At 35.5% G+C, this 16,942-nt stretch overlaps 1 protein-coding gene across 1 annotated transcript in view; it reads left to right on the forward strand.

The window, feature by feature from the left end:
* The window catches only part of LOC128647474 (rho GTPase-activating protein 7-like), a 138,215-nt gene that overhangs the window by 102,284 nt on the left and 18,989 nt on the right, over nucleotides 1–16,942 (forward strand). The window contains exon 2 of the mRNA XM_053700260.1: nucleotides 3,150–3,299. Coding sequence (XP_053556235.1) covers nucleotides 3,150–3,299 — 150 coding nt within the window. The remainder of the gene's footprint in view (nucleotides 1–3,149; nucleotides 3,300–16,942) is intronic.

The raw sequence follows: 16,942 nt of genomic DNA on the forward strand, positions 1-16,942 counted from the left end.
AGCATACCACATTCTATTAAAAACTGAGAGAGTTGAAAATTTAAAATACTCTCACATAGATATTATAAATGATAAGATACTGTTCTCGAATATATAAAATTGACAATTAAGAGTTCTAAAAAGGAGAACTTAAAGGTTATGTATTAACAAAATATTCCCACTGGTCGCCATTTCTTGTCGAATTAATTAGTTGTTAATTGATTACTTTATCACTAAAAGTGCACTTTTTTTTTCTTTTTTTCTTTTTCTCACGATTAAATTAGTTTTTCTTTTGTTATCACAAGGGGTAACACAATACGCCTTAAAATTCACATACCACGTTCACTCTCCCCTCCTTAAAAGGAGAGGGAGAGAGGGAACTTTTTTCCCCCAAGGAAAAGAGAAGGGAAAAGAAGGAAATTTTCTTCCTTCCTTCCTTCCTTCCTTCCTTTTTTTTCCCCTACTAATATTAATTGCCCCTATCTAAGGGGGGATCCTTCACATTTAATCACAGGATTCACATCCATATTCCTAATTAATGGATAAATATATCACCTCACCTATTACCACTAACAAGCACAATCAAAGCATGACGTCCAAGAGTAGGGAACGTAAGAATAAGAATACTACAGAAACCACAGCTGAGAACTTAAATGAAATCATCACATTAAAAACTCAAAAAAGTGTAGCATCACAAGAAAATCAAGAATTGGTAGCTAATATTTTAGAAGCAATTTCCCCTAAATTCGACACACTAAAAAATGAGTTGAAACATGATTTTTCTCTACTAACAACAGAAGTGAGACAATATTCTAGGAGACTCCAAGAAGTGGAGCAACGAATCTCAGATCTAGAAGACATAACAAACTCTCACATACCCCAGATTGAGGATACCCAGAGTGAAATTCTGAAATTACAAACAAAAATAGATGACTTAGAGAATAGGTCAAGAAGAAATAATCTTAGAATCATTGGATTCCCAGACCCCTTTAAGCAGGAAAATCTCATGGAAGTAATAACAACTATTTTACCCCAAATTCTTAAAATCCCAGATTCCCAGTCATCTTATTTAATTGAGAGAGTCCACAGATTGGGGAGAGCTGCTGATGGTCCTAACACTACTTCTAAACCTAGACCAATTATTGCAAAATTTTTAAACTTCCAGGATAAAATATTATATCTACAATATTTTCGCAAAAACCAACCTATCATATATAATGGCAATAAAATCTTGCTTTTTCAGGACTTCTCTATTGAGACTTCTCGGAAAAGGAGGGAGCTCTCCCCGGTCTGTGGAAAGATGCTAAAAGCAGGGTGGCAGGCTACTGTTATCTACCCTGCCAGACTTAAGGTGTTATTAGGGGGTCAAACTTTTTTTTTGACTCAGCAGAAGAGGCGGAGAAAAAGCTAGTGGAGCAGGGGATAAACTGATGGTAATTTCCCTCTATTCTTTTGTCCTCTCTAACTATCCCCCATATAGAAAATATGAGGGTAAGGTTCTATAACACAATGGAGAGTGTAATTCTTGATTTACAATGTAGAACAAATTATGGTTTTAATTTTTTATTATTATTATTACTATTATTTTTTTTTATTTTTTTTTGTCCTTCTCCCTCCCCTGCTCCTGTACCTCTCTTCCTCTTTCTCCCTCTATGTCAAACCTTATATCCCCTTTTTGTCAGTCTCCGCTTCCTCCCCTCCCCCCCTCCCTTGGTCATGGGAGGGTGGGGGATGTGGACATTTATGAACAACGGTAAATGAATAATAAAATTAGAATAACATCTTGGAATATAGGGGGTATAACTTCTCCAATTAAACGAAAAACGCATTAGTACAGGAGACACACCTAAACAGTGAAGAATCCCTGAAATTAAGATTCTCATGGGTAGCAGAGGTAATATACGCTCCGTCACTAAAAAGAAAAAAAGGAGTTGCTATCTTATTGGGTAAAGAATTATCTTACCAGATAATAGACACAATAATAGACACAGAAAGCAGATACATAATATTAAAGATAAAAATTTCCAATATAGTATATAACATCTGTAACCTCTATGCTCCGAATGTAATAGATCAACAATTTTGGGACTCCCTCCAATCCAAAATATTACAGGTAGCAGAGGGTTATATTGTGATAGCGGGCGATTTTAACATGGCTCCCAGATACCCTTTAGATAGATTTAGACACGGTAACACACAAAGAAAAACTAAAAAAGACAACCTAGAAGCAAAACTGTATAATACTATTTGTTATAACTTGGCTGTAAGGGACGTATGGAGGGCTCAAAATCCAGATTATAAAGGATATACTTGCCACTCGAAGGCATCTAAATCTCTATCGAGAATAGATCTCTTCCTAGTAAATGATAAGTTGTATAATATAGGAATTAGGACAGCAATTATGGAGATTTGTATATCAGATCATGCCCCTATAACTCTAGATATTCCAACCCAAAAGAATCGATCAGCAGGATCACGTTTCTTTTATCCAAAATACTTATCAAACAATCAGAAAAATAATAATTGGCTAAAAAATAAAATGGAAGATTTTTTTTAATTTAAATGAAGGTTCAGTGCCGAGTCCATCAATTATTTGGGAAACGGCAAAAGCCGTGTTAAGGGGTGATATTATATCTTATATTGCAAAAATTTAAAAAAATGCACGCTTAAAGGAAAATACTATTACCTTTACCAGCTAACTAATTAACCCCTTCAATGCATGTGAATTTTAGAAGTGTGGGATACAGCTACAATTAGCAGACTTCTAATTTCTACACAACTAATTGCAAAGCAGTGCATGTCTGCTATTTCTGAACAAAGTGGACCCCAGAGAACCATTTGTTTTATGACTGCAGTAGTTCTGTGTAAATAATTTCAGTGGAAACCCCAAAGTTGTTGAAAAAGTTATTTGCAAGAACTGTATCCATGAACAAGAGCACTAGAGGGCAGCACTATTTCCTGCCATGTCTTGCTCCAGATGTCTACCTATGTATCTCTTCAACACAGAATATCATGGGAACATAATAATCATTTTGGGTTTTAAATCTCTTTAATATCTTATGTTTTTATTCTTGGATTTATTGCTGGTAGATCATTTTACATCTAAAGGGAAATAATATAAATTCAGGATTTCCGTAGAGGCTTTTTAACACCTGCTGCTTAATCCACAGAAACTAAAGGAAAGCCGAGATCGTTCAAAACTGGACTCAATGGTGCTGCTTATAATGAAACTGGATCAGCTTGACCAAGACATAGAAAATGCTCTCAGTACTGGGCAATCTCCATCCTGGACTCCTACACTTAAACAAAGAGACATACCTGTAAGTTATTATATATGTTTTAATGTTATTTCTAAATGCACTTGACAGAAAATCAAATTCATTATTTGCAAGGAGTATATGTATTTTACTTATATATTTAATCCTCAAAGGATATTGGCCAAAATTACAGTGTTGGCGATAATCTTGTTGCATGCTTTTTGATCTGATTAGACATTTTCAGCATATTTAGTTTAGGATAGCAAAGAAATGAGTTATGTTCAAACTCATTTTCAATCATTCCAAAAAAATGTCCATTATATATATATATATATTCCAAATTGATTCTGTATCTTTTAAATGCTTTATACATTTAATTATTGTGTTGGTCATGGGTTTGTGATAAAAATTATAGCTTCCTATGTTATAAATATCCGTTGCAATATTCATATTTAATAAAGTGTTTAATTATGCATTTACTGCAAATATTTTACATAGGGAAATTATTTTAAATAGAAATAAGTATTTTTAAATAGATATTCCTATATATCTGTAATATAATATCTCCCTCCCCCTCCCTGCTTCTCCCTCTCTCCCTCCCTCACCAACCTCTCTCCCTCCCTCACCAACCTCTCTCCCTCCCTTACCAACCTCCCTCTCTCTCCCCTCACTCTCTTCCCTCCCTTTCTCCCCTTCTCTCTCTCCATCTCTCTCTCCACTCCATCCCTCTCTCCCTCCCTCTATCTCTCCCCCCTCCCTCTCGTTCTCCCTCCTTATCTCTCTCCCTCCTTCTCTCCCCCTCCTTCTCTCTCTCCCTCCTCGCCCCCTCCCTCTCTCCGCTCTCTTTCTCTCCCCCTCTCTTTCTCTCTCACCAACCTCTGACCTCACCGCACGTCACTGGGGTATAGATATATATTTTATCTAAATGCCATCAGAAATATGTAGAAATATGTATTTATGAATAAATAGAACATATTCTTCTATCTGAAGAACAATGGAATGTGAAATATTGATATTTTCATGTAAGCGCACTTGAGAAAACACGATCGGGTTTGCGCAAAATCTTATTTCTCCATTGACTTCTTCTCCATTGATTACGATATTTTAAATTTAGCTTTATGCACGCATCGTGTTAGCACACAAGCAAATACGTTGATCTTTCAACTTGTAATATGATAAATAGTGATCCACTCATAATATAGCCCTAAATGAAACCCAACATATTTCCATTTTACTTCTTTTAGCAAATTTGCTTCATTATCTTATTGTTTGCTGAAAGATCAGCAATGTATTACTGGGAGCTGTCTGGCTGTGCAAAGCTAATAAAATGCAGATAGGAGGAGGCCTGCAGGGGCTTAAAAACAGACACCAATTTAGAGGTTATAAAGTATATTAATATAACAATGGGCCAGATTACAAGTGGAGCATGATTTAATGCTCCTGCTTTAGTGTTAACTGTGTTAGCTTTTTGCGCAGGTTGGGTTGCGCTCATTTTACATGTTGAAAGTAAAAAGTTACTCATGCGCTTACCCACCTGAAACGTGTAAAAACCTGAACTTACAATAGCGCATGTGTGTTCACGTATTCCTCCATAGAAGTCAAAGGAGCAAAAAAAAGTGTGAAAAAACCCTACACACGTGCAAACCCGATTGCATATTCTCAAGTGTGCTAACCCAACATGAAAATATGAATATTTAACATTCCAATGTTATTTGCATAGAATAATATGTTCTATTTATTCATAAATATATTTATATATACTATATATATATATATGATTGTATTTTGGTACAATATATATCTATACCTAAATATATATATATATATATATATATATATATATACAGTACATGATTATATATAGGTATAGATATATACAGATATATATCAAGGAATTTCTTTTTTAAAATAGATAAAACATATTCTGCTATGTGCAGAACATTGGGATGTGAAATATTTACAGTAAAAATACCCTATAACAAAATGTATGCTTTACCTGATAAATTTTCTTCTTTCTGAATGATGATCCACAGTCCTCCATAACATATCGGTTATATTTCCCGCCATCAGGAGGAGGTCAAGAAGCCATACAAGAGCTTTAAAACCCTCCAACCTACCATCTCTCTCTTAGATTCACATATAGCCGAGTAGACAATAGGAAAATAAAGGTAGGAAAGGCAAAGCAGGGTCTATAGAGGTGTCATTAGAACTATTGCCCAAAATGAAGCAGGCAGGGCCTGTGGACCATCATCATTTCAAAAGAAAATAATTTATCAGGTAAGCATACATTTTGTTTTCTTTCCTAAAATGATGATGGTCCCCAATCCTTATGGGAATACACAAGCAGATGTTATGGAAAGGGTGGGAAAATTATTTCTCTGATAGTTCCTATTTAGCTGACACTGTGGCCTGAAGGACTTCCCTGCCAAAAGCTAATTGTGAAGAAGCAAAAAGATTAAAATTATAACATTTGGAAAAAGTATGCAGAGAAGACCATGTAGCAGCTTTGCAAATCTGCTCCAAAGATGCATCATTTTTAAAAGCCCACAATGTTGCCACTGCTCTAGTAGAGTAAGCTGTGATACATTTAGGAGGCGACTTACACACCACCAAGTAAGCCTTGTGAATCACTTGTTTAAGTCAAGACGCCAATGCTATCTTAATAGATTTTTGCCCTTTCCGAGTCCCAGCGTAATGAACGGGAAGTTTTTCTGAACTCTTTAGTAGCTTGGAGATAGAACTTCAAAGCTCTAATGATGTCCAGATTATGAAACAATCTTTCCTTAGAGTTAGCAGAGTCTATACATAGAGAAGGAACAACAATTTATTGATTGATACTATCCGTAGAAACTACTTTAGGAAGAAAATCATATATTTGTAAGAAGTACAGCCTTGTCCTTGTGAAAAATAAAAAATGAAGAATCACAAGATAAGGCTAACAATTCAGAAACTCTTCTTGCAGAAGAGATTGCTAACAAGAAAAGTACCTTCCAAGACAATAGTTTGATGTCAATGGAGTGCACTGGTTCAAAGGGAGACATTGTAGTACAGAGAGAACTAGGTTCAAATTCCCGGGTGGATAAACTTTTCTTCCTTCAATAGGGGCCAGGCCTGAAGAGCTCGAAGAATCACTTGAAGTTCTAGAATGTTTATTGATAACCTTGTCTCTAGAGGAGACAAAACTCTTTGTGCTCTTTGAGAATTCCAGATTGCCCCCAAGCCTAACAGAATGCATCCGTCATTACAATGGCTCTTCACTGATGAAGGAAAGATGCCACAAGGGTCAAAGAAGAAGGTTAAAAAAACAGACAAAAGAAAGAGTAGAGCTTAACAAGCCCCTAAATGCCCCCTTGAAAAAACCTGCTTGCACTCACAGGTTAGGAAATACTAGAGAAGATTGGAGTGAAAAATAGAGCGCTTTAAGCTAGGGGGGACAAACGGATAAAACAACAATATATGTTGAATAATATACAAAGACTTAACTTAAATTTAAAAACAAATGAAGGATTTTACTTCATACAAACAAATAAACAATTACTTTAATAACAAATCATGCATAAACTATACACAATAGTAAAATATATATCCACCCTGTGAATTTCCTTCAGAGCAAATGTAAAAACAGTCCTATATTTGACCGGTCAAAGAATGTAATTAAAAAATGGTTAAAAAAGCCGGAATCATAGTCCTTATTTCATATATTTTGGTAGGAAGGGGAGTAAATATAAAGTGTCTGTCTCTGTTATAAGTTCCAAACTAAAAAAGTTTGTATATTGGGAGACTTATTGTAAGCACTTTAATCTCTCTCAAACTTTAATCTCTGTGACATTGACAACCAAGTTGGAATGGTAGTGTGCCTCAGTGACGCTGAGGCTTTTGTTGTGGACTGTGGATGGTATTGAGTTTGTTTACGATTATATGATGTTATGGATAGAATCTGAACACTGATTTAATCCTTTGTATTTCCTCTTGGTGTGCCACATGATTATGAGCACCCAATGACTATTAGAGGGCAGATCTGTGATGCAAAGGAGGTGTGTTAGTTAAGCGGCAGCTGATTGGATATTGAAAATCTATTTAAACCGTGTCATTCCCAGCAATCTAGTTGTTGCCTTGACAAAGCTGTGGCAAAACATATGTCGGTGGTTATGTATCCCTTGCACCTGTGCTTCAATAGTCTTTTGTGATTTATTGTTCAAATATATTTTTTGAGGACTATATAACAGTACCCAACCTTGTTAAATAACTATTTCTGTTTGACACACAAATTAGTGATTAAGCCATTCCCTTTGTATCCCCTTTGTGGGGCATAATTGTCATGTAATCTTAGACTTTTAGATAGGGATCTTTTTCTTTGTGTCTCCAGCAATGGTGGGGATAACTGGTGATTTAAATGTTTTCTTCTGGAATTGATTAGTTTAGTTAATAGCTACTTTACTCGCTCTGGGGCAGGCATTGTGAATGCTGTATATTGATTTACTTATTTTGAAACTTTTGAATAAAAGTTATATTTAATTATTAAGGGTTTGATACCATATAAAGAATGTAGGGATACATAAACTTATCTCAGGAAGTAATATGTTGTGGGTGGGCTGACCTCTCTGCCTCCCTCGTGTGGGTGTTTGAGGATGCTTTCTTTTTTTATTTCTTTTTTAATATATACATACATATACAGTACATCTTTTGTCTGTATCTCTATGAAAAGCCCTTTTCGGCTGATTATTTTTTTCTAACACCTGAGACCTCATATCTTTAAACCCTTATAACTTTTTTGTGCAAAATGTTTAAAATATTTTTTATTAGATGGTGTTCTTATGAGTGCAGCTGTACTTTGTAATGTATTTTTGATGTGTTTTTTTTACTTTTATGTTTCACAAAACAGTTAACCTCTGAGAATGCGGTAATCATTCTTGCGCTTGAGCGTAATTATGTTTACTTTCAATTTGTAATATGAGCAGAAAAAAACAACTTGTGTAAATACCCGGAATAAAACCTTATCGCTTGCGCATAACTGTTTATGCACCACTCGTAATCTGGCCCAATGTTGTTTGTGCAAAGCAGGGGAATAAGTAGTAAAGGTGTTATCTATCTTTTTAAACAAAAATAATAATATCCATGTAGAGTTTATGTAGAGTTTTGAAAAGACGTGTATACAGATTCCCACAAATCCAAAAATCACAAATTTTATTGCATTTATTTAAAAACAAAACAAAATGAGCATCCCCTTAATTAATTAATTTAATTAACCCCTTAGTAACCAGACCATTTTTCAATTTTCTTATAGTTAAGGACCAGGGCTGTTTTTACATTTCTGCGGTGTTTGTGTTTAGCTGTAATTTTCCTCTTACTCTTTTACTGTACCCACACATATTATATATCGGGTTTCTCATCATTAAATAGACTTTCTAAAGATGCCATTATTTTCATCATATCATAAAATTTTTCTAAATTTGACCCCCAAAACCTACTTCTACAACCACCAAAAAACACCCATGCTAAATAGTTTCAATTTTTTTTCCTGAGTTTAGAAATACCCAATGTTTGCATGTTCTTTGCTTTTTTTCAAGTTATAGGGCAATAAGTGATATCTGTCAGGAATCCCTGAATAACCCTTCACATGTATATATATATATATTTTTTAGTAGACAACCCAAAGTATTAATCTAGGCCCATTTTGGTATATTTCATGCCACCATTTCACCGCCAAATGTGATCAAATATTTCTTTTTTTAACTTTTTCACAAACAAAGGTTTCTCACTGAAATTATTTACAAACAGCTTTGCAATTAGGGCACAAATGGTTGTAAATGCTTCTCTGGGATCCCCTTTGATCAGAAATAGCAGACATATATGCCTTTTTGGTAATTAGAAGGCCACTAAATGCCACTGCGCACCACACTTGTATAATGCCCAGCAGTGAAGGGGTTAATTAGGTAGCTTGTAGTGTTAATTTTAGCTTTAGAGTAGAGATCTGCCTCCCGTCTGACACATCCAACCCCCTGATCCCTCCCTGACCCATCTCAAACAGCTCTCTTCCCTCCCCCACCCCCCAAAGTTCACCCCATCTTAAGTACTGGCAGAAAGTCTGCCAGTATAAAAACTAAGGGTTTTTTGTTTGTTTGTTTTTTTAAATAATTTATATATATAAATAAATATATATATATATTCTGCAATGTAGGATCCCCCCTTACCCTCAACCTCCCTGATACCCCCAAACAGCTCTCTAACCCTCCTCCCTCTACCTATTAGCCTCCATGTTAGGTACACAGTTTCCTATGTTTTTTGCTCCTTTTTTTAAATAAATAAAAAAACATTTTCCATAGTGTAGCTGCCCCCACTCATTCCCTTACACCCAGCCTCCCAGATCCCGTTCCCAAAACATGTATATACACCCTGTCTCTCCGTCCCTCCCGCTCCCGCCCCATCATGCCCCCTTCCGCCCACTCCCGCCCCTCTCATGCCCCCCTCACAAAGCGAGCATTACAGCCTAAAATTAAAAGATCTGTGCCGCCATCTAAAGTCAGTAGTTATGAGTGTTACGCTACAAATCTGTAACATAAAACTCATAACTAAACTGCTACAAAGTACACTAAACACCCATAAACTACCTATTAACCCCTAAACCGAGGCCCTCCCGCATCGCAAATACTATATTAAACGTATTAGCCCTTAATCTGCCGCTCCCAACATCACCGCCACTGAAAAAAAATATTATGTCCTATTCCGCCGCACCCCGACATCGTCACCACTATAATAAACTTATTAACCCCTAAACTGCCACACTCCCACATTGCAAACACTATTTAAATATAATTAACCCCTAATCTGCCATCCACCCACATCGCCCCCACTATACTAAAGTTATTAAGCCCTACACCGCCAACACTGCAATAAACCTATTAACCCCTAAACTGAAAGCCCCCACATCGCAATAAACTAATTTAAACTAGTAACCCCTAAACCTAACGCCCCCCTAACTTTATAATAAAATTACAATTTCCCTATCTTAAATTTAAACTTACCTGTAAAATTAAAAAAACTAAGTTTAAACTAACAATTAAACTAATATAATTATTAAACTAAAATTAAACTAACTACCAATAAAATAAACTAAACATTAAAAAAATCCTAACACTACTCTAAAAATTACAAAGTATCTAATTCCAAAAAAGAAAAAAGAATAAATTACAAAAAAAACCTAAATCTAAAAAAACCTAAGCTACTCATTGCCATGAAAAGGGCATTTGGATGGGCATTGCCCTTAAAAGGGCATTTAGCTCTTTTGCTGCCCAAACCCTATACTAAAAATAAAACCCACCAAAAAAAACCTTAAAAAAAAACACTAACCCCCCGACGATCCACTTACAGTTTTTGAAGTCCCGCTTGAATAATTCATCCAGGCGGCGAGAATTCTTCATCCAGACGGCCTCTTCAATCTTCATCCGGGCGGCGAAGTCCTCATTCAAGCAGCGAGAAGTCTTCATCCAGGCGGCCTCTTCAATCTTCATCCAGGCGGCATCTTTTATCTTGGTCCTGGTGGCGCGGAGCAGGTCCATACTGAAGACATCCGGCATGGAGCATCCTCTTCGTACGGTCGCTGCCGTACACTGAATCTTCAATGCAAGGCACGCGATTCAAGATGGTGTCCCTTGCATTCCTATTGGCTGAAAAAATCATATTGGCTGTTCAAATAAGCCAATAGGATTTAAGCAGCTCTAATTCTATTGGCTGATTCAAATGTTTTCAGCCAATAGGAATGCAAGGGACACCATCTTGAATTGCGTACCTTGTCTTCAGGATGGACCCGCTCTGCGCTGCCAGGATCAAGATAGAAGATGCCGCCTGGATGAAGATTGAAAAGGCCACCTGGATGAAGACTTCTTGCCGCTTGGATGAGGACTTCGCCACCGGGATGAATATTTAAGAGGCCGCCTGGATGAAGACTTCACACCGCTTCGATGAGGACTTCTCCGCTGGGATGAAGATCGTTCAAGCGGGACTTCAAAAACTGTAAGTGGATTGGCGGGGGTTAGTGTTAGGTTTTTTAAGGGTTTTTGGGGTGGGTTTTATTTTTACATTAGGGTTTGGGCAGCAAAATAGCTAAATGCCCTTTTAAGAGCAATGCCCATCCAAATGCCCTTTTCAGGGCAATGGGTAGCATAGGTTTTTTTAGATAGGTTTTTTTTATTTTGTGGGTTTGGGGGGTTGGGGTTTGTAATGTTAGTGGGTATTTGTATTTTTTTTTTACAGAAAAAGAGCTGATATCTTTAGGGCAATGCCCTACAAAAGGCCCTTTTAAGGGCCATTGGTAGTTTATTCTAGATTAGGTTTTTTATTTTGGGGTGTTTTTTTTTTTAATGGGTATTAGAATAGGAATAATTTTTATTATTTTTGATAATTTGTTATTTTGTGTAATGTATTTTTTTAGGAGGTGTTTGTTGTTTTTTTGTAGCAAAAGAGCTGTTTAATTTAGGGCAATGCCCTACAAAAGGCCCTTTTAAGGGCCCTTGGTAGTTTGGCATGTGGGGGTTTGTATACTGTTAGGGGATGTTTGTTTTTTTGTAGCAAAAGAGCTGTTTAACTTAGGGCAATGCCCTACAAAAGGCCCTTTTAAGAGCCCGTGGTAGTTTATTCTAGATTAGGATTTTTTATTTTGGGGTGTTTTTTTGTTTTTGTTTTTTAAAGGGTATTAGAATAGGAATAATTTAATTTTTTTTGGATAATTTTTTTATTTTTTTTGTAATGGTAGTTTTTTTATTTTTTGTAATTTTAGGTTTTAGTGTAAGGTATCTTAGGATTTATTTCACAGGTAAGTTTGTGTTTATTTTAACTAGGTAGTTAGTTAATAGTTAATAAAATAAAATATATACTACAAACTAAAAATAAATACAAACTTACCTGTGAAATAAAAATAAAACCTAAGCTAGCTATTAGTTAAATTGTAGCTAGCTTAGGTTTTATTTTACAGGTAAGTATTTAGTTTTGAATGGGAATTATTTAGTTAATAATTGTAAGTATAATTTAGCTCTATTTTAAAGTTAGGGGGTGTTAGGGTTAAGGTTACGTTTAGGGATAGGGTTAGGGTTAGGTTTAGGGGTAGGTGTAGGGGTTAATAGTTTAATTTAGGTTGTTGCGATGTGGGGGGCTGGCGGTTTAGGGGTTAATAGGTTTTATTTAGTGGTAGTGATGTGGGAGGCCAGAGGTTTAGGGGTTAATAACTTTATTTAGTTGTGGCGATGTCGGGGAGCGGCGGAATAAGGGTTAAAGAATTTAAAGGGACACTCAAGTCAAAATTAAACTTTCATGATTCAGATAGAGCAGCAATTTTAAACAACTTTCCAATTTACTTCCATTAACAAAATGTGCACTGTCTTTTTATATTTACACTTTTTGAGTAATCAGCTCCTACTGAGCATGTGCAAGAATTCACAGAATATACGTATATGCATTTGTGATTGGCTGATGGATGTCACATGATACATAGACATAACAAATTTATCAGAAAAAAATCTACTACTCACTTGAAGTTCAGACTAAGTGCTATTGCATTGTCTTTTTATCATGCATTTGGTGATTATGCACATCTACTGTATTGACTGGTCTTTTAATAACTTTAATATAGTGGCAGCGATGTTAAGGGTGCGGCAGAATAGGGGTTAATAACTTTAGTATAGTGGGAGCAATATCGAGAGTGGCAGATTAGGGGTTAATAACTTTATTTAGGTGGCAGCGATATCGGGAGCGGCAGATTAGGGGTTAATAACTGTAGGCAGGTGCCGGCGATGTCGGGGGTAGCAGATTAGGGGTGTTTAGACGTAGGGTTTATGTTAGGGTGTTAGGTTTAAACTGCAGTTTCTTTTTCCCCATAGACATCAATGGGGCTGCGTTACGGAGCTTTTCTTTCTGAAATCGCAGGTGTTAGACTTTTTTCTGACCCTCTCTCCCTATTGATGTCTATGGGGAAAGTGTGCACGAGCACGTCAGAACAGCGCTTGTTTTTGGTGCGGTATGGAGCTTAAAAAACCCATATTGCCCGCATAAGCCGGGTTTTTTAAAACTTGTAATGGCAGCGCTATAGGGGATTAAATAATGCCACATAATCTAGGTGTTAGTTTGTAATAACTATTTTATTTTAATTTAAAAAATGTAAAAAGTTTTTTTTTTTTGCTAAACGTGAAAAATAAGAAATTGTAATAACAGTGAGCATTGAATCTAATCACTGTGCACAATATATAAAAGAAAATATTTCATTTAAAGGGACAGTATACTATAAAATAGTATAACATGTATGAGAAACTGCATTTTCAGGTTTATTTGTGTATATGAAGTACTTAGTTTTGTGCTTTGAAACCACAGCCTAATACATTGGGTTGAGCTTGTAGGTAAAATCAGATTTCATGCTTCCTTATCTTATATTTGTATGTAAACCAAAGCTCAATACTTAGAACAATGGAAAATTATCATTTTATTCGTTATCTCTTTTACACCCCACTAGGAGTGTAATTTCTTATGCTGGCTGTGTTTACTTTCCCTTTCAATAGCCTGGACTTAAAGGGACAGTCAAGTAAAACTTAAAAAGCCATAATACCCAAATGTTTAAACACTTGAAAGTGATGCAACATAGATGTAAAAAGCTGACTAGAAAATATCACCTGAACATCTCTATGTAAAAAAGAAAGATATTTTACCTCAAAAATTCCTCAGTAGCCACATCCCATTGTAAAGGACTTCTAGGCAGCAAATCAGTATGTCTGTTCCTGGGACAGCGGAAGGAGCGAGCTTACGTGCACACTCATCTTATTTCCCTATTCAGTGTAAGGAAGTTTACAATGAAATCTCATGAGAGTTAAGTCAAATCTCATGAGATCACAGTAAAAGAGTTAATGACCTCAGTACTGCTGATGCTGATTGGCTGCTGTTCATTTCTTCATTTTTAATTTTTTTTTACCTGCAGCTGAGCAGCAGCTGAGTATAACTTTTTACACAAAACTTACTCTGCTAAGTTGTGAGGTAAAATATTTTCTTTTTTTTACATAGAGATGCTCAGGTGATATTTTCCTGTCAGCTTTTTACAGTTATACTGCATTAGTTTCAAGTGATTTAGCATATGAGTATTATGTCCCTTTAAAGGGACAATCAACTCCAATATTGTTATTGTTTAAAAAAATAGATAATCCCTTTATTACCCATTACCCAGTTTTGCGCAGCCAATATGGCTATATATTAATATACTTTTAACCTCTGTGATTACCTTGTATCCAAGTCTCTTTTGACAACCCCCTCTATCAATTGGCTATTTATTTATTATCTATTGACTTGCATTTTAGCCAATTGGTGCAGTGTCTGCCACAATCCACGGGCATGAGCACAATGTTATCTATATGGCCCACATGAACTAGCAGTCTCCTGTTGTGAAAATCTAATAAAAAAGCATGTGATAAGAGGCTGCCTGTAGTGACTTAAAAACAATCAGAAATTTAGAGGTGTAAATGTTATAAAGTATATTAATATAACAATGTTGATTGTGCAAAGCTGCTGAATGGGTAGTAAAGGTGTTATCTATCTTTTTAAACAATAACAATTTTGGTGTTGACTGTCCCTTTAAACTCTGATGATTCAGATAGGGCATGCAATTTTAAACACATTTTCAATTTACTTTTATCATCAAATTTGCTTTATTCTCTTGGTATTCTTTGTGGAAAGCTAAACCTAGGTAGGCTCATATTCTAATTTATAAGTCCTTGAAAACCCTCTTTTATCTCAGAGCATTTTGACAGTATTTCACAGTTAGACTCTGCTAGTTATTGTGTGCCATATAGATAAACATTGTGCTCACTGCCATGGAGTTATTTATGAGTTAACACTAATTGGCTAATATGCATGTCTGTCAAAAGAACTGAGATAAGGGGGCAGTCTGCATAGGCTTAGATACAAGGTAATCACAGAGGTAAAAAGTATAGTATATAACTATGTTGGTTATGCAAAACTGAAGAAGGGGTAATAAAGGGATTATCTATCTTTTTTAAGAATAAAAATGTTGGTGTAGACTGTCCCTTTAAGTATAGAAACTTTCAGTATAGGTGGGGATACCACAGGCTAAATCAGCTATTTCATATTTAGAAATAATGGTAAATGAGCTACTTATAAACAATTTAATACACTCAACAAGGAAAAATTGATAATTGGGAACAAATTAAAGGGGAGAAAATTCTGGGGTAAACAGTCCCTTGATTGTATTCTTGGGTCGGTTTAACCAAATTAAACTCTTGGGATTTGACTTTTTAAATCCTTAAAAGCTGTGTAACTGTGAATAGATGTTATCATCATACATTAAATGATGCAATATAAAATCTTAAATACGTTTAACCTCTGATCTGGCAGTAAAATTTTATCACCAACAGTTTTATTGTGGCAGAGATAATGATTTAAAATGTATTTATGCTTCTGCATAGTTATAGTTATCCTGCAGCAATATGTAATTTGCAAGTTTTATGTGATAAATGATAAATGAATGTAGAAACTGTTCATGCCATAAAGCGCTGTCAGACTGAATGGTAATTAACGCATATGTTGTTAAAGCCATGGGCACCTCTTGTATCTAACAAAAGCAAATGAAATCCAAAAAAAGGCGAGAGATAATTACAGAAATTACACTGACGTGATCTTAAGATATTTTAACATCTGCTAAACATAAAAGACTATTTAATTACAAACACAAATTTTGCCCTTTAATCTAAATACAAAAAATGTAATAAAAAAAGCTATCAAAGATTAAACCAATATTGTAGAATAGAAGAGGTTTGGAATATGAAGAATTTCTATTATTAAAAATATATCAGAAATGTACACATAGAGTTTTAAAGGGAAGGGCAGTTATTATACTTATGGTAGGAGTAAATAACTTGCAAAAACGTCAATGTCTAAAACATACTTACCAACTGTCCCTATTTTCCTGGGACAATCACATTTTTTTTTCCTGTCCCATTATACTTATCCTGGGAGTCTGTGCCATGTTGTAAGTATCTGATCTGAGGCATGAGGGGAGATTTAATAGGCAATGGATGCTGCTTTTTCCGCGTAAAGTTTCTGGCTCGCCAGAAACAGAGGTTAAGAAGCAGCGGTCATAAGATACCCATCCAGAAAACTTTTATTTTATTTTTACATTAACATGTACATGCAATATAGGTAAAATATAGTAAAATCTTATTAATAATTTAGAACGCTAGACTAAGATTTTACCAAAATATTATTTCCACTTTTTTGCTATGTACATCTTAAATCACTCATCTCAGAACTGTTATAACAATTGCAATGTACATAAGAGGCATGTGTGTATCAGTCATGTGTGTATGTGTATATCTGAGGCTTTTTGTGCTGTTTGGTGTATCTGTGAGTGGGTATCTGAGTGTGTGTGTGTATTTAAGTGTGTGTATCTGAGTCTGTTTGTGCTATTTGGTGTATCTCTGAGTGGGTATCTGAGTGTGTGTGTGTGTATTTAAGTGTGTGTATCTGAGTCTCTTTGTGCTGTTTATTGCATATGTGAGTAGGTATCTGAGTGTGTGTGTATTTAAGTGTGTGTATCCGAGTCTGTTTGTGCTGTTTTGTGTATCTGTGAGTGGGTATCTGAGTGTGTGTAATTAAGTGTGTGTATGCGAGTCTGTTTGTGCTGTTTTGTATATCTGTGAGTGGGTATCTGAGTGTGTGTA

This window comes from Bombina bombina, chromosome 2 (assembly GCF_027579735.1).
Source record: "Bombina bombina isolate aBomBom1 chromosome 2, aBomBom1.pri, whole genome shotgun sequence".
Taxonomy (NCBI): domain Eukaryota; kingdom Metazoa; phylum Chordata; class Amphibia; order Anura; family Bombinatoridae; genus Bombina; species Bombina bombina.